General features: G+C 38.2%; 1 protein-coding gene across 14 annotated transcripts in view; it reads right to left on the bottom strand.

Moving 5' to 3' along the window:
- Positions 1-455: 455 nt before the first annotated feature.
- Positions 456-27,180, bottom strand: part of TECPR2 (tectonin beta-propeller repeat containing 2) — a 43,188-nt gene continuing 16,463 nt past the window's right edge. For 7 of the 14 annotated variants that reach the window (XM_068947080.1, XM_068947078.1, XM_068947081.1 and 4 more), the window contains 10 exons: positions 26,884-27,057; positions 24,270-24,450; positions 22,619-22,760; positions 21,039-21,279; positions 20,555-20,644; positions 18,094-18,327; positions 14,296-14,444; positions 1,952-2,093; positions 1,266-1,415; positions 456-1,005 (listed from right to left, as the gene is read on the bottom strand). In XM_068947080.1, coding sequence (XP_068803181.1) covers positions 848-1,005; positions 1,266-1,415; positions 1,952-2,093; positions 14,296-14,444; positions 18,094-18,327; positions 20,555-20,644; positions 21,039-21,279; positions 22,619-22,760; positions 24,270-24,450; positions 26,884-27,057 — 1,661 coding nt within the window. In that variant the 3' untranslated portion in view covers positions 456-847. Of the gene's footprint in view, positions 1,006-1,265; positions 1,416-1,951; positions 2,094-10,771; positions 10,846-14,295; positions 14,445-18,093; positions 18,328-20,554; positions 20,645-21,038; positions 21,280-22,618; positions 22,761-24,269; positions 24,451-26,883; positions 27,058-27,180 lie in introns of those variants that run through there. The other 7 variants (XM_068947086.1, XM_068947090.1, XM_068947083.1 and 4 more) reach the window with 3 other exon arrangements.

Here is a 27,180-nt window from a genome sequence, read left to right as displayed (position 1 = left end):
GAGGCACAAATGTAGCGCAACAGGTATTATGAAAACTGCCTTGCACGTTCCTGCTTGGTACTACAAACCCAGTATGCAACTTCTTCCTATGCCAATGTGGGACTTACCCCCCCAGAAAACCGTCAGCTTCCTGATGGCTATGTGAAATGGGCATAAGTCCCCCCAGTATTAGGCGAAATTCAAACTTCTCACTTGTCAACGAAGCCAAGTTATGAACCAAACTTCTAGAAATACAAGGTTAGTATAGCCTTGCAGATACTTAAATGGAAATGGATCAAACTAAGCTCATCTCAACACCAGTGCTGTGTAATCATGATGTTCTGAGATCTTACTAAGAAATGCTTTGCCGTATTTTGTTCCATGCTGCAAGGGAAACATCATTCTAAAAACGTATAATAGTCAGAGAGCATTCCCATCAAATTGGAGTTCCAAAGACAAGAAGAAATTGAGAAATATGTAATGTTTCTGCTGTAGAGAAATATTTAATATAACAGAATTCCTTCTCAAAAAGAAGTACACGTATTAGTGTGCATGCTGTTGTAAAATAGTCACTGTCATTGCTATTAAGATTAAGTTAAGAGTTATATTTCCAAAGGAGCTGCTACAGTAGTACGGTATAACAATCGCAGTAAGTATGCCACACCTAAAGAGTCTCCAAAAAGATACTGGAACAAACATCTGAACTCACAGTTTGGGGGCTATTTAACAGGTCAGTTTTTCCAATACAAAAGTGCTAATATCATAGGTCCAATATGAGTGGCTTTTAGATCCCAACATTCTGTACGTACATAACAGGAATTCAGCATGTCCTTCTATTTTTTTCACTGCTTCATATGCTTGAGAGACTTCATATCACTTCCCACTCATCTTCAAAATCATCAGGATGAAGCAAAACAGAAGTGTCATTATTTTTCTGCAAATTATGAGAATGGCTAAAGGTCTTGGTGAGGCGCTGGAGAAGGGATCCTGAAGGACTAATCGCCCACAGTTCATCTAGAGGGGTCACTGCAAAGCATAATTATCCGTCTTTTAATTAAGGTAGTAGGCTTCAAAACATTAAATAAATAATATCCAATTACTTTTTTCTAACTGGTTACTACTAATATGACAAGAGTATCCTGGTGAAACTCTCATGGCCAATCAAGCACTTAGATTACGTACCTCTCCCCGTTTATGAACAGTTTTATGATCAAGGCAGAAAGCAAAGCAGACATCGCAAAAATCAGTCCACAATTATTTTAGACGGCCATGCAGAATTAACTTGCCTGTTAAACGTGTCACATTTCCAGGAATCTTCTTCCAGTAGTCTCCGGCTGGATTCTTGTCGGTAACGCCATATCGACGAGCTACATCTCCATTTGGACAGCGTGCCCAAACCGTTCTTGTACTTACAGCCAGCTGACAAGCCTGCAGCCCTTAACGTAATCAGACATGAAGAGGAAATAATGATATGCTTTCTTACATATTAAATAATTTTGCAGGAAAGTTTAGTAAGAGGCTGTGCAAAATAGGATTAGGTTTTTGTTAGCCACATCTGGACAGGACCTCCATTTTGAGTCACATTTAAATACAGAACTTTCCAAAGCACAGCAGCCTCCTATTTCTTAGGAACGTTGCTTTAGTATTAACTGAAAGGGAACTGTACCACTTAATTCAGTGGCAGCAGCCTGAAATACCACACAGTGGAAACTCATCCAAAAAGTCAGATTTCTCTTCCGATAACTACCCACTGGTTTTAAGGGGAGAGAAAAAAAAACACAACTCTTTTAAAGATAACCCATTATCAAATAGTTTACTATGTTCCTACTAAGCAAGCGTATTTGATTGCTGTGAATAACCCCCGATTTAAGCGTTGCAATAGTTCACTATTGAATTTAAAAAAATCAAACAACAGAATAAAAGACTGAGAATATGGCAAAAAAGCACAAGGAATTAATGTATTAATTTTTACCTGGTACATGTTCCCAGTCAGTGCCTACTGGCATTTCATCTGTAATTCCAATTCGTACATGGACATTCCATTTGCTATCAATTGCCCACAACATCTGATCATTTGGACTTGAATGAATGCTGACCAAGTTGATTCCTACTGGCTATAAAAATTAAGCACAGCACTTAAACTTTGTACTACTGTATCTCTGAATACAAAACACTTCTTCCCTCACAAAAGTATGCAACAGAAGTAAAATATTTACCAGAGACTAAAGATGGGAAGAAACTTGACTAATTTTGTCATTGCGCAAAATTAGTAATTTTCCACAAAGTCAGCCTCTTCCTTAACAAAAAAAGGAAAGATCTGAAATTTCGAGTGGATGCCACTTGAAGTTACTTATATTCATATTTAATGTTCAGCATCTGAGTACAATATTTCTGAACATATATTAATATATTTGCTTAAGCATTGTTATACCAACCAGGTACAGTTTCAGTTGCAAGTTGAAGAGAGAACTCAGCATATCAGCTTGCAGTAGTACTGAACAAGATGGTAAGATGCTCTGAAATACGGCATCATCTTACAGAGAAGCACTGAATTCCTGGCTTTAGTCTCACAGGCATTAGCTGAATTTTCAGTATGATCAATACTAGATCAAACACTTTTGTCATGTATAAGCCTAGGAATTCATAAGCATAATCTACATGCTTATGTGAGCTCACAACCCAGTGCCTGATGCACTTTCCGTACAATGCACAATTCTGTACAATTGTACAATGTACAATTACCTGCTTTGTTTCCGCCTTTAAAATTCTTGTCCTGACACGGGGCTGACCCAACTATAACCAAGTTTGACTTACATCTCCAAATTAATGCCAACCATTAAGGCTATATGGCCTTTGACAGACTGTCTTCTCATGCTTGTGCTGCCATTATGTACTTGCCCTTCACTGGAAGCTTGAAGCTCATAGAGCCTTGAAGAAGTATTTGTCTCTGGTCACAGTAAACTCCCAGTGGCTGCAGTTTGAACAGTTACAATAAGCAGTATGACACTATTTTTTTTTTTTTTTGGAGTGTGTTGGCTACATAAGAAGCGCTTAGCTATTTTCAGATTGTTATTTGGCTGTATGACAACTACAGTACTACAAACAAGCAGAACGCCTGTCTCTCCTACTCTGTCACAGGGGGACGTCATAGGGTGGGGAAGAAATTTACTCTCACCTCCCGTCTTGCTGCCTGTTCATGGAAAGTTATGTTCATCCTTGGCCCCGCTCCTGTTTTCCCCTCCCTTTTTTATTTGCCTCTTTCTACAGCTACTTCTTGCCCTGACTCCTTCCTACTTCACCCTACTCATCTTCCCGTACTATGGGAGCCTCACTATCGTGATGTTTCCAGTTTCATCACACCTCCCCCATAATTCTGCTGTTGTAGTCCCACGCTTCAAAGTAAAGGAGTGGTGCAATTAATAGGCTGTACAGATTGAACTACTGTATATAACAGACTGTCGCATTTTATTAGCTTAACTCCGCCCTTTTCCCCATAACACTCCTCTACTGCAGCAACTTCTTCAGATTTAGAAACCTTCCGCTACTCTTCCCTTATCTCCTTTATATCATGAGTCATCAGTACACCTGTGCTCCTTTTCCCCAGTACACTTCACATTCCAACTACACTCCTTCACAACCTGTGACAAAAAGCATGGTGTGACCCTTGTTACTGAATTGTTGGGGTTTGTGCACCTTGCTCCCTACTTCCCTGTCAGGATCCCATTCCCCTCTTCTTCCATCATCTTCCTAAGGGAATTCTTTTCTAGGCAAAACTGTAGCAGTATTTCCAACCAGAAAGACCTGTTGAGTGTTTACACCAGGTACCTGAGCCTGTGTGTTACTGCAGGATTATAGATAGTGGAAGCTAAGAAAGCAGATAATATCCCAAAGGAGTAATTGCATGAAGGCAGTTGTATAATGCCACAGCTAGATAGCTTCTTATACCAAAGTAGGCTCAGGTGGAATTAGAGCAGTTACCTCTACCCAATTCCACAGTTCTAATATATGTAAGAAACAAATGGAAATTATCAAGTTCAAAGATCTCTACAAGCTTGCCCCAAAGTTCCTCTCATTCTTTGTTTTTCTAGGTAAGCTCCTGTCTCTTCCTGAAGTTTTGCTGCTTCTCTAGGTGCTTCACTTTTGGCTTTTCTTCCTTTCTCAGGCTACTTAGCTCTTTCTGATATACTGTCATCAGCCATATAATCCTCCCGTTCACTCTCATTATACAGGATCCAGGCAGGACACTGAGGGCAGTGTCCAACGCTCTTAACAGAAAACACCCCACCGCACTGCAGCTTTCTGCCTCAGGAAACACAGAGTAAAGGACACGAATGACAGGACAGCTAGGGAAATGGTTATATACAGTAGCTTTGGAACAAAGCAGTGACAAAGTACTGGGAAGCAAGTAAAGGTAATGCTTAAAGCCTGTTGCAGAGGTTTTAAACACATTAGGTGGGTATCCAGAAAGTATAAAGTCATCTGTGACAAGATAGTCTCACGTCTATCACAGCAGGCGAATACAACTGATTTACAATTTTCTTGACTTCACATCATACAACCCCTTTTGGGACAATCATACCGGGAACACTCTCGCCTTCATTTTAGTGAGTTTTAATTACCATAAATGGACTTACAACATTTTATAATCTATGTCACAATAAACAGAACTCTACAGATGCACAGATATGTGTCTTTACTGCTGTAGGAAAACTCCATTTAATCTTTAAGTGTAAGTTAATAAGTCTGCTTGTTATATTTCAATGCCTGATAACCTTGAAAATCAATAAATTATTTCAGCGTAAGCTTTTCTCAGCTGGTTTAACTTCCAATAGCATTCACATACCTTGACTATGGAATATGTCACATGTGTAATTTACTGAAAAGCTTGGAAGTGTAAAGAGTAATATCAGTCTCAGCCTTCCTTGCCAGGAGGCATCATGATAAACTGTTTAACGGTTTATCCATGATATTCATCACTGAGAGCTGAACTTGTTATGAAATATTAATTCAGTGTTATCTGATAAAAAAACAGGAACACTGTTCTCCTTTTACATGTGGGGCAACCCAGAAAATTGTTAAAACTCAAAAAACCTCAGGAGAGGGTCTGTTTTAGCCAAGAACAGAACCCAGTTCCTTGCGTCCTCTGGTCTTGCACCTTAACTACAAGATCCTCAGTCTCCTTCTATCAACTGGTTTTGAGGACTTCCACTATGACCATGTCCTGCAACACAAGTCACCTGTATACTTTTCGACATTTAAACTGCATACTAAGAATTGTGAATATCTGTACTGTCTGCTACAAGTAAGAACACTGAAAAATATTTTGTTTGCTCACATCCAAGAATCTGAAGAGAAAATAGCGCTGATAAAATGAAGTAAATTTGAAGGAAGCACCTAACTGACCAACTCTTACGTGATATCAGGAAACAGTGTCTGTGCTAAATATATTTATCACCTTGTCCATTAGCTTTATAATACTGTGCAAGTCACTTATACTCTTCCTGCAAATCACAGAGAAAGAAGCTTCAGCATAAGAACTTTGTATAAACAAAGGAATCAAAATCTAATGTAAATCTAAAGCAAGCTATTTTCCCCCTGAACTACTACTTCAGTCACAGCTGAACCCAAACCACACTGGCTCAACTTCCCTGTCAACGAGGAAAGGCAGCGCACACGCACGCACGCACGCTCAAAAGCGTCAGAACATTTTCCATGTCACTTCTCGGAACAGTAAAGAGTTCATGGTATCACCAGACCTCCACTATCTCTTCTCTGCTCCAAATATCCAGGATGAGGAAGACTAAACATAACATTCTCAGCCTGTCCAAGCCCTATTATTTTTATAGGGACTGGTGGCAACAAGCAGCATGAATGTTCTCCTCACCTTCAAGAGATAAATCTGAAATATCTTCAGCTCTTCCAGGCCAGGCTATGAGCATGTCAGATCAGAGAGATTTCTCACTATTGTAGAGCAATATCTGTAGATCAGGCCTTCCTGATTATTTTGACGGCTAGCAGACATCCAGAGCCTATTAACTAGCAAGATAAATAAAGAATATAACTTAAAGAGAGACTCCCTAACGTAGACCTAACTATTTGCACATTATTTTCCAAGTTCCATCTGAAAGAAGGTAATAAAGCACTTTCAGCATTACAGACATCAGGAAAGCATGAGGAGCAACCTAAGATCAGTATTGATCAGAATATTTTAAACTCAGACTTTCAGGAGCAGAACAAATCAGACGCTTACTCAGTTAAGTGTCCCCTTTTCCTTGGTAGGAAAGTTCAAGACAAAATAGAAGAGCAGGAAAGATTATATGTTTAGTTTTCTTGGAAGCCTCATGTTTTTCAGGAACATTGCCATAAAATTGTCAGAGAAAGATTATTTATTGACTGAAAGACTCCAGCACCATTTTCTCAGAAGCCTTAGAATTAAAACATGACTCTCTCCCACTTTTTGCCTTTAGAGAACAAATGGTCTTAGTTTGATACCTCCAGCCTAAGGCTAGTACAATTAAGAAGAGAAGCCAAAAAAACAAGGAATCAGTTTTCCTGATCTCTCCTTTGTCCATTCCGTATTTTTAATTCCAAGCACTTCTCTCACAGAAACATGCAAAAAATTACAACATATGGCTTCAAACCCTAGAAAAGGTCATGCCAAAGCCATGTGACTATTCAACACGATAAATCTCAGAGTCATAAAATACCTTCAGAATATTTAGTACAGCAACTGTTCCTGACAAGCCATTACAAAAAAGTTTAATGCAATTACTTTAAAGACCGTTCAAACTACAGGCCTGTTCTCTTGGCTTGTCCAAATATCTTCCGTTCCCGTTCTCTTATATCTAAGATCATAAACTGTTTATAAATCTACGTAATCTCCTATGCTACAGTTTATAGCTACCACTACAGGTGTTTTTTAACAAGATCCTAAAAAAATAAACTATTAGAATGACTGTTTTCAGAGACATGTATTTTAAGTATACACCACATGCAAGAACTTCCCATGAAACAGAACAGAATTTAGTATGAGGCAATAAAAAGCTTGTATAAGCAAGGCTCTCAGTAACAAGGACTTAAAAAACAAACAAACCAAACAAACTTATTTAAGCTTTAACGAGCAATATTTGTAGAACTCTCTCTCATGCATTCTATCCCAGAAAGGTACATCTCCAGTTTTTGACACTGAGATGCCCTACTAAGGGGAGCAAAGCATTTTTGTGAAGGGGGGGAGGGGGGGGAGGAACCTATGTAATTTCAAACTCGGCCTCAGCTCCGCTACAGGCTCTTGTAACGGTCATTAAACTGTTTTTCTGCTATTTTGTTTTTTAACGTTGGTCCACGTTAAAGACGCACAGTTTATGATGAAAATGTCACATGCAGTTGACAGTAAGAGAAATACCCATTTCACTACTGCATTGGCTTGTTTTATGACCCAACACATAACTAAGTTACAATTCACTTACACAGCTAAAAAAAAGAACCCGTAAAACAAAAATCCAAGAACTCTAGAAAATCAACAAGTGTTGACCGATTCTGAAAAGTTACAACCCGTCAGAGTTGAAAATACATCTTGTAAGTCATAGAAATATTGGAAATGCACTCAGGATATAACAAATACTTCTCACCTTAGAGAGTGCTAGAACTCCGGACTGAGTACCGGTCCGGGTAAAACGTGGCCCACAAATACCAGGCTATACAACGCACTACACTACTAGATAAAAATAACAGCATTCCAGGGATCAGAAATTACATCATTTCTTCCTGACGGATGGCCCAGTTACTAGACAATATAGCCCACCTTCCTCTTGCTCACCTGCTGCTTAGCTCCATAGACTCAGATTCAGCAAAGAGGGTAGAAGGTTAGGGCCAGGCTATTTGGCAGCTGGGTAGGAAGGGCCATCCGAGAAGGGGAGAGCCCAGCACTCAGCCCTCCACCTTCCTGGGGCGGCGACTGATTTCTAGGCTGGAGTCAGGGTGGCTCCTTACTCAGTGGAGGCTTTTTGGATCAACCTCTGGTGGTAACTAGTTCTCTGTACTGACTTTAATCTCCGAATTTAGCGCCTGTCCTTAGTGCCCCAAATTATTCCACAAAAACTAAATGTCTAATTAGGAAAGAGTCAGTTGGGTGCCCTGAAACCATTCAACTACTGACTTACGTCCAACCACCCATAGCTTTCAGAATCAAATAAGCTTAAGTTCAGTCACCCAAAAAAACAGAAAGCCTCCTCTAACCATAATCCAGAAACTGCAGATATAGCTTTAATGAAAAAAAAGTCTTAATTTGTACCGGCACAAGTAATTTTTTTATGCCTCTTTCTCAAAATCATTTTTCAAGGACTCCCATTCATTACATACTTCAGGATATCCCTGCCTTTAAGCGCATGAACAGCTCTATTGAAATCAAGGCATATGCTTGCTGAACCAAGACTGCGTTACCGTACTACCTGCATTACTGCTGGATTTTTACACCGTTACCTGTACATTTTTAAATATAAGAATTGTTGGGATTGAGAGGCTTTCAGAATTACAATTGCAGTTACTTTATTTACCCTACTGAAGGTTAAGTATTTCCTAATCTCCAAAAAAAAAAATTTAAATGAATACAGAACTGTGTCTTAGCTGACAGAAATATGGGCACATTGGAAGAGTCCACGTTTGAAGATGCTTATTAGTCCTGATTACACGAACGTGTGAAAATTGAAGGTTCTCCTTCCCACAATTTCTGCTTTCAGTGTAAGCTAGTCTTTTCAAAAAGTAAAGATACTACCACGATTGTATTTTAAATGGAATATACGGAAGGTTCATCTTCTCAAGTCTTTTGGGTGTTTCTCACTTTGGGCACCCTTTTTGTAATCTGAAGCTTCTGGTGCCGATAACAATTGCTATCAAGTGTGGCAGGCTACATGTACGCTTTTCTGAACACGACGATAGCAATGCCTTAAAACAAATACTAGAAGGCTAAAACCCCAATGCAGAAAAGCACAGGGAAATATACTGACATCAGTTTTCCCAGCTAGCAGCAAGAGGGAAGATAATAAGCACTAAACTGGGTAACAAAATCAGAGTGAGCATGCTTCAGTGAAAGTGCTGGAAGTGTATTTTTCAGTATATAAAATATCTTTTATGTAAGTTATGATTTCTTAAGAAAGGCATCCTGTCTGTGAAGAACAGTACACATCTGAAACTAGATGACATTCTAAATCAGCTAAACAAAATACTGCAGCAGGAGCTTTGATCTCCTATACTTATTTGTAATTCACCTAGATATAGCTGCTCTGAATACTGCCAAAGATCGTTCTTCTCTACATCTTATTGAAAATAGAAGTCCTCCAGAAAAATCCTCTCCCTCACTAATGCCTTCAGGAGGCCCCGCATAACTAGGGAAGCACAGAACAAGAGCCTAGCTAGTCTGGTCTGTAGATAACCGAAAGGGTTACTGAGTGCATTGCCTCTCCAATCTAAACAGAATTGATCTAATAAGAGATATTTCTCTCCTTAAGTATGTTGCCTTAGCACTCTGAAGCAGAACTCACAGCAGCTCACAAAGACATCTGTGCGCTAGTCAAGTAAAGCAAGCTATTCTGTACTAGCAAAAACAATCAGACCTGAAATGAACAGTCACGTGGATTAGGCACTAGAAGAAACAGAGTTTTCCATTGCAAATACTTTCAAGACTTAGGTGATTCTGAAGTAAAAATTGCAATGCATCCTCAACAGAATAGTTCTTCCCCTGCCAATCAGCTTTGATTTTGGCACCTACCAAAAAAGATGCAGTTACAAAATTTGATCTTGAAAAACGCTCACCTCTTCCTACAAGTACCACTTAACACAAGACTGGTCTTAATAATACTGGGAATTTCATCAGAAAGTGCAAAGGCAAGACAGATAGCAGAGGAAGAAAGTCTTCAAATCTGTTCTGTAAGATTAGCAGAACTTTACTTAAGGAGAGGAAAGGAAAAAAAGGAAGTGACAACCATTTCTAATGAGTCACCAGTCATCCATAAGGCACAACCAATCTCCTTACACGAAAAGGAGATTAAGAAAAAGGAAAGTATTGAAAAGAAGTCTAGTGTGTTCTGATTTTGCAGAATTAGAGAGATTTCAAATGTCACTAACTACCGGTTGCTTCTTAGTCTTAACAACTTTTGAACCACAGCGTGTAAACGGACCACAGTTTTGCGGTGTTCTTTTATTCTGTGTGCAAAAAAAGCGTCCCTCCTAGAACAGTGAGAACACTAACCATCTTCTATCACCTATGATATCAAGCTTAAAACATAAACAGTAAAGAGTAGGCTGTTTAGGGGGAGGAGTAGTAAATCAAAAGTTTCTCTAACTTGAAACGCCCAAACTACAAGAGATCATTTTACAGCAAACTATGTTAAGCAGTTCTCTTTTGCTGACCCAGGTAATTATACAGAACAAACAGAAGGTTTATGCAGTGGCCAAACAGAGAACACCTCTTTAAATAAACCCCTTCCTCTCCATGTGGTAATAAGTCACATGGATATTTACATAACCTTCTTGATTTAAAAAGATAGCTTTTTCAACCCTATTCCTTCTATGAAGTTTTGGTTGTAAAAGAACAGAGTAGCAATTAAGAAAAGTGAAATTAATAAAACATGTAATCTATTTTTAGAGCAAGACTGATTGTTTACAAGCAATAGATGACTGGTAACTCACTAGAAATAGTTGTCCTGATCTCTGCTTCCTTTAACCCCCTTAAATAAAGTTTTACTTATCTTATAGATGGCTTAACGCAAGTCTGAAAAGATGGTTCTTAAGGCCAGTACTTGTAGGAAGTGAGTACTTCTCAAAATCACATTTTTGCTACTGCAACTTTTTCAGTAGGTGTCAAAATCAAAGCTGAAATGTAGAAAGAGTTCTTTTGAAAGAAAGCATTTAGCATTCAGGCATCATTTAAAGCAATTTTTCAGCTGAAGATGATTTTTTAACCTTTGATCAGCTTTTACTCCATCATCATCCAAATTACTTAAGGATACTAATTTTTTATTTGATTTTTAAATTATTTCTTTAGGATAGAAATCTGAAAAGCATGCAATCTTTATCAGTATATACATATGTACTTTAGAATAGCTATATACATAATATTTATCTGGCTTGATCATTTTTTGGAATTCAATGTAATACACACTGAGGCACGCCACAGCATTTAGTAGTTTTGTATTTTATATTAAAAATGGGGTGAAAAACACTGTTTTCTGGACTAAAATCCTTTCACCAAGGACTTTGATCAGCTTTGTCAATGTCCTTAAACCAGCCTCCAAAAAGCTGCTTAACTACAAACTTACTTTGACTTTTAGACTGCAGAACAGAATGGCCAAAGTGCCTAAAAGGTCTACATATCAACTATTGCTGTTCAAAAAAATTGTAATGATCATATTCACCACTTTTAAAATATTGGATAAAATAAAGCAGAAGTAGAGAACACAAAATGCAATTTTTACTATGAAGAGATACTGCAATCATGAGTAACAAACGGAAGAGTAACAAATGAGAATGGTTTTAGTCTAAATAAGTGTGTGTATATACATAGAGAGAGAGAGAGTAGAGAGAGAGAGAGAGAGAGAGAGAGAGAGAGAGAGAGAGAGAGAGAGAGCGCATTAAATTCATCTTTCTTAAGAACCAAAGATTGAACTTATATTAGTTAACTTCAGCATAAAATCAAATGCATTCAGAGACAATAGTTTAATTAGTGAAGTTGTGCAATTCTAGATGGCTGTGCAATTGCAGCACTCCTTTAACAAGAAGTTACGCTGTTAAAGCAGAGTCTGTAGCTACTCACAAGCTTCTCATGAGTCGTGAGATCTGGGACATGGCAAGTCATATTGGTTTTGACATTCACCAGGGAATGAAATTTTAAACCAGCTAAAGATGTTATGTGATTTGAGAATGTTTCTATACCTGAAGCAAATGAAAGGCAGCTTTGATTTCCTTCTTCAAACAGAAAAGGACTGAATCATTCACAAATATTTCTGGTAATGCTTCCGTTCTAAAGATACAGGGATGCAGCATAAACTGTGTCAAAGCGAATTAAGGAACAGCTAACAGTAAGTAGCCTCTAACAGTAAGCTAATGTTGTTCACTGAATAGTCCATTTCCCAGCCATTATCTGTTGCATCTGTTGACTAAACACTAAGTCAGTATTTGAAAATCATTTTAAAAGTTCATGTATTTCTTATTTTGCACTCAGCCTTTGCAAGAGCTTGCATAGTTGCTCCTTCAATACTTTAATAATGACTTCATTCAATGTGCTGGAATAGTCTCAAACAAGCTTGCAACCCAAGAGTTTTCATCTTCTCTGCAAGCCATGTTTGAATTTTTGCCCCTTCATATTGACTCCTTACATTTGCAATATTGGCAGTTGGCAAAATAACAGTAAAGAGAATGACATTGCTCTGGGTCTCAGAAAGTTATAATTTCAGAAGGCGACATCATTCAGCTTCCTCAGTAAGACACAGCAAATACCAATTTCAACCCGGTCCAATTAAAGACTTTCTACACAAGGAAGTCACTGCAAAATGATGAACCACAAGACACCCTAACTTTTTGTGAACATCCTTGTATGGAGTAGTTTAATCAGCTTCTGCAAAGGAGTAGAGAATCCACTCAGTGCCAGCAAAATAGTATTAGTGTAGTGAAACTGCTATTTCGGGCTATATTCCTGGATAAACAAGTTTTCAGTCACACCTTACAAGATGATAATAAACATTTTCTTCTCTGTCTCATGGCAGACTCAGGTAAGTGGAATACATGGCGGAATACAATTAAATACGAGACGAATATGACCCTTAAGGAAGACACGATCACTGATATCTTCAGTCTCCTCCTCCTGCTGCCCTGCCACCCTGTTAGCAGGCAAAATTTGTCTGTTACAGATTATATCAGAAATCCACCTGCAGCACACAAAGAATGAGCAGTGTAACCTACAACAGTCATCACTCAAGTGATATTGGTACTTCTTTATGAGGCTGTTCTGCTAGTCTCCAAAACAAGCTGCCGTCTCTCCAGCCCTGATTCACCACATTCTGAACCCGAGAGGATTAGTCTATCCAGTGCGGTGCTAACTGATGGGATACAAATTTGCAGATTCATTTCCCTGCCCTTCTTTGCTGCTACATGCCAAGATTAGCAGAAGGAGCTAATAATTGGCTGTTAAGAGATAAGCAGAACTAAAACAGAATGATGTAAAAACAAACTATTGCAACTCCACAGCCAGAGATTTACTTTTATTTCTCAATATGACCTTTCAAAAGTACCATACATTTCAAAAGCTTCAAGAGAAGTTCTGTAATATTATAAAATGTAAGTCAAATACGCAAACACATCCAGTGCTACTATCCTGGATCAGAAGACAGTTCAACTGATTTCATGCCAAGGAGCAAAGAATGAAATCAGTAGTCAGAGGTCATTTCTATTACAGCCATCCCAACCCATGACACAGAAATTACACCCATTTTACCATTTAACTTGCAAAGTATTAAAGCAGCAATGAAAGCAAACACTGAGGTTTAAGGAGTGATTAAAGAAAAAAAGCCAGATACTGGAGAAACATATTCTGTCCTTTCTCTATATTCAGAAGAGACGCTCCTAGGGTAGCCTAGGAGGCTTCTTTCCACTCTGATCCTCTCAGCTAGTAGGTAGAAAGGATATCAAATATGTCCGTTCCAGGAACAAGGGAGGAGTAGAGCTGCATTTGTACTGCACACTTACTAACCACTGGATGATAAGGAAAAGTCCCTGAATAGGCACAGTACCCTGGCAAGAATCCCAGATTCACAAGGGTAAGGATAAAGGAAAGCAGAGGGAGGCATTTCAGTGCAATGCCACGTGAGTAGAGCCTTTCCATACCCTCTGCTTCGTACTGTTTGCCAGTCTAGCCTCTTGGCTGGCATACAAGCAGGTATTCAGTATATGGTTCAAGCCTGCATTCTATTACATGCCTATAAAGCTGCTGTGTTATTAGAAGTCTAGAAGTGCAAGCTTTCGTTAAGGATGGTAAGAAAAACCTTTTGAGTTTTGCAAAAATTAAGCAAAATTACTTGTAATTATTAGATGAATTAGGAAAGATTTATGGTGATAAGGCAGTATATTCAGAGTAAAGTATACTCTCTTTTTTTTTTTTTTAATTAAGAAATAGGAAGTGCCTGTTGAATTTGAAGAGGTGGAGCAACATTTTAAGCTACGTAGTCTAAAAATCCACCCCTGCTGTTTTCCTGGGGTGTTAAAATTCTTCCCATTCAAAAGCACAGAGCTAAACCACCACATTATAAAGAATTATAATCAACATTTTACCTGTATAGGTGGCTCAATCATAATCCACGCAGGAAGCATCAAACTTGGGTTAAGAGGTTGAGTTCCTACACGGAAATATACGCCACCACTGGTGTCACAGGCCCAAACATGCTGATTTCCACATGCCAAGCTGTTCAGCTTTACAGCACCTAACGACAAAGAGACTATTAGCAATTTCACGTTTTTCTTCTAACTCAGCAAATAATGACCACTTTTATTTAGACTTGATTATATTAATAATTTTTATGCGACTGTGTTTAAAATTAATAGTTAATATGACTCGTGAGAGAAAAAACCCACCGGCTACACAAATAAAACCAATACCTTGTGTATGTGAGGTATTTTTCTCTCTAATCTAAAAATAAATGTTTTAGTCATAAGATCCTGCCATTTATAAAGCACTCTAAAAATTATGCTATTAAAATAACTGAATTCAAGCAAAGGAAAAATTCTATGATAAATGTTATCAGTGCCTAGACAAAATTTCACATGACCTAATGTGAACTTTTCTCTATAGTTGGTCATGTTTATACAGTTTTAATGATGTCAATCTATACACACCTTCAGCAACAAACATTCCTAATGCTACCAGCATTTTAAAAATACCAGAGCATATGGATTAACATTTCAATGTTAACATACCATCATTACATCTGTAAATAAAAGCTGATTTTCAAGTGGATTTATATTCATTGTATATATTTATTACACCTGCCTCAAAATTGCAGCAGTATTTTAACCCTTAGTAAGTTAGCACAGTGAAAACAAAGCTCCCAAGTGAGTACGTTTTAGAATTTGTTTTATTCTTTTTTTCATACCCAATCACAGCCACCAATTTTGCTATTAAAAGGTGTAAGTTTGCAAAGGTGGAAAAAACACATACCTGATATTTTAGACTAACATGAACTGCTAGTTAACTGCTAACTTGAACTCTTATTCTTTCACATTCATTTAAAAATAGCCATGTGATGTAAAGCATTTAACATTTGATTTTTCCTTTCCCAGTGCTGGGACAAAACAATGCCAAGCAATGGAAAACATGTTATACAAAGAGAGAGCCCCAACAAGTACAGATATACTACAGAAGGAATGCTCTGGTCAGACGCCAAGCTAAGGACTCTAAAAATAGGCTTAGCTAGTTACTGAACATGCCAGTGCTGCTTGGGATATCCCATTCTTGGTAAGTTTTCCCTTCGGCGATGTGAAATCTGGCAACAAATCTTTGTAAAGTGCATCATACAGCGTATTCCTTAAAGAGGGGATGCAATTTAATTCCACAGAGTGCAAGTTCAAAGCTGTTATTTCTGCAGAAGGCAATATTCCCTGTCATTAAGACCTGTTTGGGGACAGAACAGGGGATAGCCAGGGCTACTCAACTTTGTCTTTTTAGTTAATTGCAATAGTAAAGAGATCTCCTCGTTAACCAAAGTTATTTAACTTTCTGATTCGGAGGAATTTGAATCAACTTACCTCACCTCAAAATTCCTTTTAATTTAGCAGCTCCTTAAACAACAACACTATAAACAGAAAGCTTCCACTGTTTGAGGTAAGAACATTTAGAACGTAACTTTCTATTGCAGGCAGAGGTTTTGATATTCAGCTACAAAGTCAAAGTTTTATTTAAAACCTCATTATTCCTTATAACAAAGTATGACCAGTAGTAACGGCCTTGTCACACGCTGTCTCAGCTGTTGAAACCTTCTGCTCCAAATAAGCATCAGAGCACTCAAACATGGAATCACATATCACCTACTCAGCACAGCGGATATTATTTACGTCTACAGTACAATTTGATATTCAAAAATGCAGCCCTTATGTAAATGTTTTGGGCTCCCACTTAATGTTTTTACCTCAGGAGAAGGTCATGCATTCATCCACTGACTAGAAAAAGTAGTGTGATTCCGAGACATTGTTTAGTGTTGAAACCTAAAGGGTCATTCTACTGTGTTTAGAGACCTTAATACAGATAGTGGAACCCTAATCAAAATAATTTACTAGCTACTACTGCCAGTACATAGCGTAAAGGCAAGAGGAAGATATCACCAACATAACGTAGAAGTGCTCGCCTTAACGCTGGCAACTCATTCACTTCCATAATAGAATCCTGAATTTCTTTTTACAGCAACTTGATCACTTTTTCCCCCCGACAACCAACAATCCTGATGTTTCAGAAGTAAAGTTAAATGTACACCCGAACAGTCATAACAGTTCTCTAATTTCTTCAGCTATGCTATAGCAAAGGGCCTAATATTACAACTGTGCATATGCACTGCCTTCTCAGTAGTGATCTACCAAACGCCTTTAACTGAAGGAAAACAGTCTAAAAACGTTCACGCTACTATCAAACCACAGTGACAGGTGAAGTGTGGCGTCTGAAGTACTTCCTGATCTCAGATGTCTGCAGTACCACCAGAGGGAGCAACTAAGCTAACAGAAACAGCTGAATGCAAGGCTTGAACCCCTGAACTCCCAAAGTTTACAAGCCAGGGTATTAAAATCAACTAGCACCAGCTACACTGATTTCCTTTACGAATATTATTTATTTTTACCTGAAAATCTCAAATAGCAAGAAATTCTGTATTAATTCAGTTTCATGAACTTTATTAATTCAGTTTCATCTGTAGGAAATCAATGGTACCTTGAGAATAGTTTCAAGTCCTACTAAATCATTTGGGAAGGAAACTATGGACAAGCCTATCCTATAGGTCAGTGAAGGTCAGACGCCAAGGATGGCTTAAACTACAGCAGATTATTGATTCTGAATCATCAGGTCTGGAAAACCTGGTGTATTTTCATTCTCCCAGTGCATAGTCTAAACAAATTATTTTTAAAGACACTTTGAGGTTTCAAATATAGGACTGCAAATTGTATAATACTCATATTGTATGTGAGATTTAAATTTTGCCCGTTGTCTGCCTTTGCTTAATCCTAAAGATAAAATTGCTTGTCTGTTCTGAGACCAATCATGAACACCACCATTAAAAACTGGAAAACTGCAACAGCTGAATTCTTTTTTTTTTTTTTTTTTTTAGTAGTGCAAGAATGCCGCATATTTTCTATTTCAATCACCTCCTCTTAAAACACGAATGCAGCTTATCGTGAATACAAAGACTATCTAAGAAATACACCTAACTGGAATATTACTGGTTAAACTGGCAAACAGCCTGATTACCCATATCTTTGATGAAGACAGCCAAACTATGAGGATATTTTAATGATCAAAATATGGTCAATAACCTTAGTCTCATGCCTAACCAAATAAAAAGACGAGTAAACCAGCAGCACTTTTAACGTTATGCTGAATCGTTAGATCCATATCAACCTGCATGTAAGAGTGTCATCAGCTGTATCAACTATGGATGATGCAATTCTTCAAACATAATTTTTTCTTGACAGGCTAACACACAGAATTGCTTATTAAACGGCCCAGGACCACACAATGATGGTTACACAGCTCGTAGAATAAGAGTTCATCTGGCTAAAGCTACTGGTACTTCTGTACAGCACTGTCTCAGGTCGAACTGTCGCAGACTGACAAACTAAGTACCTCTGCATATAAAATAAGCACATAAATAGTGAACGAGCCATCTCCAGTAAATGGCTTAATGAAACAGTGAAAGCAATAGTTGTTCCTGATAGTTTAACAGTTCTCTACAGCGATGCCCATTATTGCAAGGTACTATTTAATCCAGTAAATTTAATATTCCAGATCAGTAAACCAAAGATGCTGCTGAATGAAAATACTGATCATCTGTTAAAGAGAGTTAAGAAACACTCAGCTCCATAAAAATGTCATACCTAGTTGAGAGAGATCCAGTTTTGTCCAGTGCATCCCCGTTGGGCAGCTGGGTGAAAGTGTTCTGATAAATATCTGCCCAAGACTATCCAAGCCCCAAATGGCATCCTGGCAGGCAGAATAGTGTACCATTTCAGCCTCTGGTGGCAGCTGCACCGTAGAAGGACGAAACTGAGGGTTCTGATCACTGACACAAAACAGATCCTTGCTGCTTTGGCACAGCCACAGAAAGCTTCCTATGGAAAGGACATTTCTGTCATTAAAATCATTCTTAATCTACTCTGAGACAGCTTACATATCTGCTTCCTCTGAAAAAGTGATCAGCACATTTGAAGACAAAACTAAATCCTCTTCTTAGGTTAAGGTTTTCAACACATCCAAGTCCAAGTCCATCCTAAGCCCTTATGTAGGCACCTAAGTATTCCCTCTTCAAATGGGGGAAGCGGTAAGTGATTTTTTTGGAACAAACTAAGATACAGGGAAAAGACGTATACGATAGCCTACTGCTTATCCCTTCCTCTTCCAGTCATCATCTTTGTCCTTTCTTCTTGAAATTACCTTTGAAAGACTACATTCCTCTTCAGCTCTTAATCACACCTTTTTTCCAATAAAGCTAGCGTACTTAGTTATAATAGTCAGAAATTGCACTAAACAATGTAACAACAGAATTCCCTAACACGGTCACAATTTTACCAATAAAATGTGCCTTTTTGCTCCAGTAATTGCACTGACAAAAGTGCATGGTTGGTAGAGGCATTGCAGCAAAGTGTGCTCCAAAATTTCATATTACAAGTTCTGGCAATTCACACTGGGGCAATTTAAGAAATTACCTCTCCTAAAGCACTGGCTGCTTCTCTGTTGGAGGTCACTCCACACCAAAGGTGGCAGAGCAAATGATATGCCTGCTGTCCAGTTATACCAGCTCACAACCCAGCTTATGAACTAAATCCACCACTACTTTCAAGTTACACTAACATGCTGAACTACAGACAGCAGCAGGTAAAGCTTCAGAACGATCATCCCCTTCAGTTTACCAGCAGCAAACAAAAAGTTTACCAGACACTGCTCAGTTCTCCCACTACCACTACTAACTTTTCTAGGGGACAGGGAGGAAAAAAAAAAAAAAAAAAAAAAGTAACTCACAACAGCATTGTGCTATGTCTACGCTGAGATTAAAGGTGATGTAAATCCACGTGTTGGAAAGTAACTCACTGTTAGAACCACAAAAGTTTACCTTTTTTTGAAACCACACTAAAATGCAAATAACAGGCTACTTCTGTTCACAAGTGGCTGAGCTTGGAGCAAATCCCAGTAAACCATTACAGAAGTTTTTTCCATTTGAGAATGTACAAATAAGATGTTAACATTCGTTCTTCATTTTCTTTGAAATAATAAATATAACAGAGAGACAGACAGAAAGAAGATGGGTACAGGAGGAAAAAAAAAAAAACAGACTCAGCAGCTAGGAAGTGCAACTTCCATTCCCAGGGCCATTACAGTAGCAGTGCACAATTTTTACCATATTTTGTTTCTTTTCCCACTTCTGTAATATAACTTTAATACTCCCCTGACGAAAGGCTACAGTAAGGTTCAGTTTATTATCTAATCAGAGGCCAAAGTGAAAGATATTCAAGTGTCCCTGCTCAAGTCACCTGACTTTATTTCACATCAAACTGCAACAATCCTGTGATAATGGAAACAATTTAAAGGACTAAGAGAAGTTTTCTTTTGAGAACTTTAGTGATTCTGCAAAACCACAGCCGTCTACCCTTTCTTTTAGGAAATGGCTTTTTCGGCTTTTAGCAGCTCATTTGCAACAGCAGGAGGAACAAACTGGAAAATCCATATAGAATTTGCCACTGGTGGACAACACTATTACAAAATCAGAGATGTTAAACAGCAAATAAATGGTGAACAGGTAACTAGATACCTATGACTAGAGCTCTCCTCATTTAATCAACTCCTGGTGACTGCAGAATCATTCTGTGTTTTATGGAAAGTGCATAGCCCCTCACACTAGCACAATTAGGTGGATTCTGTAGGATTTTACAGGACCTCTTGAACATTCAAGTTCTACTCCTTCTCTCAATCTTTGCTGGAGGACTTAGTCTTTTTCATCCCTCGGTATATACACTTTCTATATAAGCTTCGATGTTAACTACTTGGCACCTCTCCGCTTGGGGGATATATTACCCCTAAATACGCCTTTGAAAACACTACTCAGTAACGCCAGTCAAAAAAGCAGAACACCGTTCTCCTATAGCCATTTGTGTGTTTGTTTGTTTGTTTATTTTTTTTAAAACCTTCAGTGGTTTTATAGACATGTTTTGACCTTACTTCAAATATTTAATCCCCATTTACAAAAAAGGCACCAAAAACCTGACAGCATAACACCATTTAATTACTTGCACCATCAGTTCCCCTCTCAAGTAAGACACTACATGCTTGCGCTGATTCACTAACCTTCTTTAGATGAAGCTGTGGAAGCCAACACAAAAACCCATTTTGTGGCAGAAGCAGTACCACGAGGCACAATATTATTCCAGTAAGTACCTGGAAAGAAAAAACAGAGTAATCATCAGCATGAAACCTAATTTTCTATTAGAATGCTTTATTATTAAGAATATTACACCATTTTTAAGGAATAATCAATTATTAAATGTCATCTGGCTAGGATTTCCTATGCAAATCTTTCAGTAGCTGTTTTGGGGAGCAAAATCCCCTACAACTCATACACAATGAACTTCTCTTTCAAAATATTTCTCTCTAAAAGGGAAAGTATTCAGACCAAATGCTAAAACAACATTAAATTTAATTTTTAAACATGGAATTGTTTGCTTGAAGCTGCTGTGACTACAACTCACCATGGATAAGCTCTGTGGTGACCGAGTTGTAGCCATGTATTTTTCTTACTTTAAAAAAAAATTAGATGTAAAAGCACACCAACCTATTAAGTTTCCCTTTGCCACATGGAATTCATTTTTGCCTGAAGAGATCCAGACTCCGCTGCTGTTAACTCCAAGGAGACTGGGTTGACATTGAAGTTGCTGTGACCAAAACGCCATTCGAAGTTTGTCAGCCACCTTCTCTACAGGTACCTGAGCTGCTGTTGCCACTGTATGAGTTGCCTGGATTATTGTCTGGAACAGGCTGCACTGGTCAAACACTACATAATCGGTGATGCTTACCTAGGGGGGGGGGCGGAAAAAAAAGTTCTGAATAATTAGGCTTTTGGGTGAACTGCGGAAACCTTCCACGAAAACTTCCCCTGCCCACTTAATATACAGGAAATCTACCAAGCTTTTAGATGCTTCCAAACCTAAGTGTAGGAAAGGAAAAATAAAAACTGTACATTTTGATTAAGTAAGAGCCCTGAAAATAAACCAGAACCAAATAATATTAAACTTCCTTTTATGACCCTCCTCCCTGAACAACTCACTTTGAATTCTACATTTTAAGAAAGTCTTTTGTTTTGGGATGACTCAACATATCTCCCTCTAAAACCCTGTTGAGCCTTCCGAACAAAGAGGTGAATTTTCAGTTTTCTAAAAGGAAGAGAAACTTCATCATGCAGCAATTCAAATGACACAGCAAAAATCTGTACATAATGCAGACCGATAGTCTTTCACAATAATTTCATATGCACTTTAATTCATAAGACAAGAGGAGGTCTATATAAACAATTGCCCAAGTTTTATAAGTGATAACTAGGTTGACCATGCTCTGGGATACCCTCAGAAAGGAAGGTAATGCTTAATGCATAAAGAGAAGGGCGTTTCGCCTATAACCTCAAAGCCAAGCTTCTTATTACACCTATCTGGAGGAAGAAATTGTATCTGCACGTAAGTTGAAACTCTTAACTTCGGCAGAAGTGTAGACAAACAAATTTTCCAGAGAATCGTTTTTCTACCCCTTTTCTCCCCACACCTATCACTGGGGAAAATAAGAAAAGTTGGAGACAAGAGTCAGGGATTCTAAATCAACGCCAGAGACTACCTGCAGTAAAACTGAGCTGTTTTTAGCCACGAGATCTGTAACTGAAGCAAGCAGCCCCACGTGGCTTGATGAAACTTCAACTCAATGGGGAAAAACAAAGTAATAAAAGCATTTCTGCAGAGTCGTTTATTATCTTTCCCATTCACTTCAGAAAAAGACGAGTACTGGAAGATGTGAAGAGAAGACACATACAACAGCCAAGTTTGTATGCTCTGCCTAAACAGTACCTCCTATTGCTGCTGTTAAGATACCAAGCTAAACGTAGCATTGATATGACCCAGTAGATCATCTCTTCTGCTCCTGAAAACTGCTCTGATGCTACTCTGGATGTTTTCCCCGTCTTTATAGCAGACATGAAAAGGGATGTCAGCCATAGCCACTCTGTGTTTTTAACACACTGAAGAAAAAAATACTGTAACATATCAAACAATTCTTCAAATTTTATGCTTAGAATCTTGGGGGAAAAACAGTCCAAATAATAAACCTCGGGTAAAAGATTTTAAATTGAAAGTAAAACAAAGAAATGCCTACTTGCCACCAATGATTATCATCTCCTTGCGGTTTCTTTGAAACTATACCAGTTCTGAACCACAGATTTCCATGGATATCCAAAGCCCATAACGTCTGCTGATCTCCAAGGGTTATGCACACGGGTTCCAAAGCCTGCATTTCACTGGAAATGAAAATAAGTAAAAAATTAAAAACATTACTTCATATTTATGTCTATCGCATTTTAAGTAAGTTGTTACAATGCCAACAGCAGCTGAAAGTGTCTTTTAATCTCAGTGTGAATAAGCTCAAAGAAAAATTTGATTTCAAGTTGTCATAGTTATGAAAATGAATGAAGTTTTGATTATTTGATAAGCTCCATTAATTTTTTTTTTTTAATGCATAACAAAAATGAAGGCTTTCAAAGATCACTTGAGATTTGAAACCTGGAAATATAACAAAGAACCACGGAAAGACTGATCTGTTCAGTAAAAAAGAAACAAACAGCCACGTTCTGCAAGTTTCCGATAAGGCAGCTTCACAAATATATCTCCTCGAACTTTCTTGCCCTATTCTGAGAATAGTACTAGCAGTTCAGGCACCATAAAGAGCAAAACTGGACCCAGCCATGCGGCAAAGATAAAAGCTGATCTTGATTTTAAGTTTCCTGTATAAATAAACCATTTTTAAGCTCAGAAAGTCAACAGGATCAGATCATCACACCAGACAGTTCTAAACAAAAAGGTAGTCAACAGCATTGTTTCTTTTAGAGAACCTTCCTCATCAATCCAAAAAAAAAAAAAAAAAAACACAAATATGAACCGCTTTCTGCAATTTTAATACAAAGCCCAAGAACATTAAGTGTACCTAAGGTATAGGTCAGGCAAATATTTTTGTTAAACAAATTGATTAAACTACATGCAAATTTCAGATTTAAGCAAGATACCGAACACTTCCTTAGGCTTTGAGAACCTAATTTAACATGGGGAGGTAACACACAGGTTAAAGACTTTCACATTAGGATGTTCAGTAGCAAATAAAATCATACAACTGCAAGGAGTGGAATTTCTGCCTATATTCACTTCAGGCTGACATCATAGATGAAATACACTAGATACTCAAAACCAGCAGTAAACATTTGGTGCTTTATCACAAATTAACTACTGCGAGCATAGGAGCAGCCACAAAGCTAAACACCAATTACCCAGAATATTTTTAAAAATCTGTGAGTGGTATATATGAAAGTATTATCCAGCTGTGTACAGATGACCATAAAAAGAAAAAAAAAAGAGAGAGACTTAATCTCAAAAAATAGATATACTTGGAAACCTGGAGAGCCTACTGAAGACGCCATTATGACACAGATTAAAGAAATACTATTTAATAAAAATAAAACAAAAAAAGTATATTGACACGTTACAAAGGTCTTCTCAGCACTGTTCCCACTTTCCCAAACTTACTTCAATTGCGTTACCACTTCTGTTTAGGGTAACTTTTTTCATTATGTATCAGTTATTTGTCACACAGAAATACAGCATTACTCTGGAAATATCTGAGTAAAGACTACACAATATATACAAATGCTCTGTAAGTACTTTAGGTAACATATTTTCAAACACCAAGGAGTTCCAGCACTGAAAACAATTGTTTTTGTCATTCTGGTTTTGAAGTTGTCCTGCTACAGTGTCATTACCTGACAATATCACTCTTCCATTGTTCTCCTTCAGGACAAAAGCTGCGTACTCCCTCCCGGTAGAGCAGGGCCCGTTGCTCGCTCAACGCCCAGACAACGTTATTTCTGGATGTAACCTGCGACAGTGGATAAGGGCAGTCAACCTTTACTGCTCTGGCACAAGGACGATCCACACTCAGGCCTAGAAATAAAAGAAGGAGGACTGCTTTACAAACTTTGGCTTTTTGCAACTAAACTAGAAGAAAAGAGACAAAGCTACCAAACAAAAGAAAATTACCCGAGGGTTTGGGGGAGGGGAGATGCATCCCCGACAGGTTAACACTTTCCATTTGACCACTATTCCCTTGATTGACCGTTCCCCTCCACAGATGTCCCTCATTTCCTTCAATAAACTTGAATTCATATTTTGATTAACAATTCCATTTTTGAGAAATACAGAATTGTATATCCTTCAACATCTGGCAGAGCCCTCAAGTCTTACCCTGTCGTTTCTGTTCTTTTCCTCCCTCTAGCGTTAGAATTGGGAATCTCCATTTACAGAAGGGATAAGGAAAAAAGTATAGAATGCAAGAATTTTTGCCCAAGACATGCCAGGAAGAGAAACAACCTGATCTAAATAGAGCCAGGCAATTATAAAAGAACATGCCACAGCGAGTAGTACTGAAGGAAGGAGAGAAGTTCTGATTATGTTTGCAGGCAGTTAACGCATGTTTGTACATGTAATCTGCAGGAACACATATCTTCACAACTACAATGAAGCTTGATTTACATGGCTGCATGCAAACAGCTCAAGAGACACAGCTTTTTCTTAATCTTCTCACTCTTCCAAAGCAAGCATGAACAGACTCATCTGTATGATGTTCTAAAAAGATAACAAGAAGAAAAAAAGCTCAGTTCCACTCTCTCACACGCACCCTTGTTACAGAAGTTAGACAGGGTGGTGGAGGGAATTAAAAGATCCTGAAGAAACAACTATCACTGTGGCTGCATCACGTTAACAAGATAGCTATACTGAGAATTTATTTTTCCCATCACAGACAAATTTAGAAGCCCACGAATAGCAGAATGTAAGCTGATGTAATCAAACCAGTCTCTAACAGGGAAGAAAACTATTGATTCACACCTCCACAGAGCCCTGTGTGATTGGCATCAAGTTCACTTTCTATCACCACTATCCATACTTGGTAACACGCACGTGACCTCAGGCAGGCCAGTTTTCTGTAACTCCTCAACTTAAACACACTCTTCTTTCAAATTATCTTCTTTTAATTGAAACAATGCTGTGTATTTAAACAGTTTTCTTGTGCAACAGTAAAGAATTTGTACTCAAACTTATGCAAAATTGTAATACAATGTAACAATTAAATCTACAAGAGAAATTAGGAGAATATCAAAGTTAAACAGAAGGTAAATCAGAATATTGACAGCCACTCTGAAATCTTGCCCCACTTTAGTGTCTTATTTTTTCCTGCCTCCACCTCGTCTTCCTCTTACTTCTCCGCTAATTCTTTCAGTATACTATTTGAAATGTTTCTGTACCATTTCAACTCTGTGCAAAGTTCCCCTGCCTCTCTTATCAATACTCCTCTCCCCCAAATGCATAACTTCGAGTTTCACCCTTGAATTGGACTTCTCTCTTGCTCCTTGCATCTAGCCTGAACATTTTCTGCATCTAGCCTGAACATTTTCTGCATCTAGCCTGAACATTTTCTGCATCTAGCCTGAACATTTTCTGCATCTAGCCTGAACATTTTCTGCATCTAGCCTGAACATTTTCTGCATCTAGCCTGAACATTTTCTGCATCTAGCCTGAACATTTTCTGCATAACACCTCCCAGACGCCGTCCTCTTCTATTAGCTGAAGCAGTTGAAGCTAAGGCCATCACCTAAAAGTTGCCACTGCTCTATTGCTTTCTCCGATCCTTGCCTCATTCGCATCCAGTGACAATGCTGCTGTAAAGACTGCCACTCTCTAAGCCTGCCCCATTCCTCCACTGGTTTTGCTTTCTCCATCACATCAAATACATACCACCGGTCTACACCTCCAAAGCTCTTCAAGGTCTTCTGTCTCATGCTACTTTACTTTCATTATCAAGAGAGAACTCTTACCTCTAAAAGACTTACTCAATAAAACTTTTCAAAGCAAAGAGCTTCTGCTTTCTCCTGTGCTGCCCCTCTTACTTGAAACTCTGAACAGCCACACATATTTCAAATTCCTTCTTACAACTTTATTAAAATCCTTAAAGCAAGGAAACAAAACCCACTTAAGACTCAGTTGTTTCAATGCACCTTACCCTCATCAAGGTGAGGATATTATTTCGCTATTTTCTGCGATCCTCTCCCATCCATCTCTCTCCAGCTCAAACTCCTCCCATATCAAAAATTCTTTGTTCTGTATGTACTCCACTTCACACAAAAGCTAAAGGCCATGAGCTAGGTTCCCTGTCTCCTAATTAAAGTCTTACAACTGTTACCAACCATTTTTCAAGATAAAACTGTTTCCCTCCTTCGCTTTGGATAAAAGTTTAAAAAAAAATTGTAATCATTCAACAGACTTGCACTCTAATGATCTTAGTCTGTAAAAAGTGAAAGAGGCTTAAATTAATTCAGATACCTGTTTGCAGATACAGATCTCCATTTGTTCTGATAATCCAGGCAGTGTCATCACTTAAAGCTACAAATACAGCCTGCGGTAAAGCCTCATACCAGTGGCGTTTTCCTTTTATAGTTACTTTTCCACAGGCATATGCCTTGTTAGTTTTCTGTTCAATCTTCCAGAGAAGAGCACCTATATGAGGAGTTGAGAGAACGTAGCATCACTTAGCAATCACTGTAACAGACAGTTGACCTAACCAAAAGTAACGCAAGGGAAAAGAGCCATAACAGTAGAATTTAAAAAAAAAAAAATGGA

Source organism: Struthio camelus, chromosome 5, assembly GCF_040807025.1.
Source record: "Struthio camelus isolate bStrCam1 chromosome 5, bStrCam1.hap1, whole genome shotgun sequence".
Taxonomy (NCBI): domain Eukaryota; kingdom Metazoa; phylum Chordata; class Aves; order Struthioniformes; family Struthionidae; genus Struthio; species Struthio camelus.
Note: the sequence above shows the minus strand (reverse complement) of the source record. Positions and strands in the feature narration are given on the sequence as shown.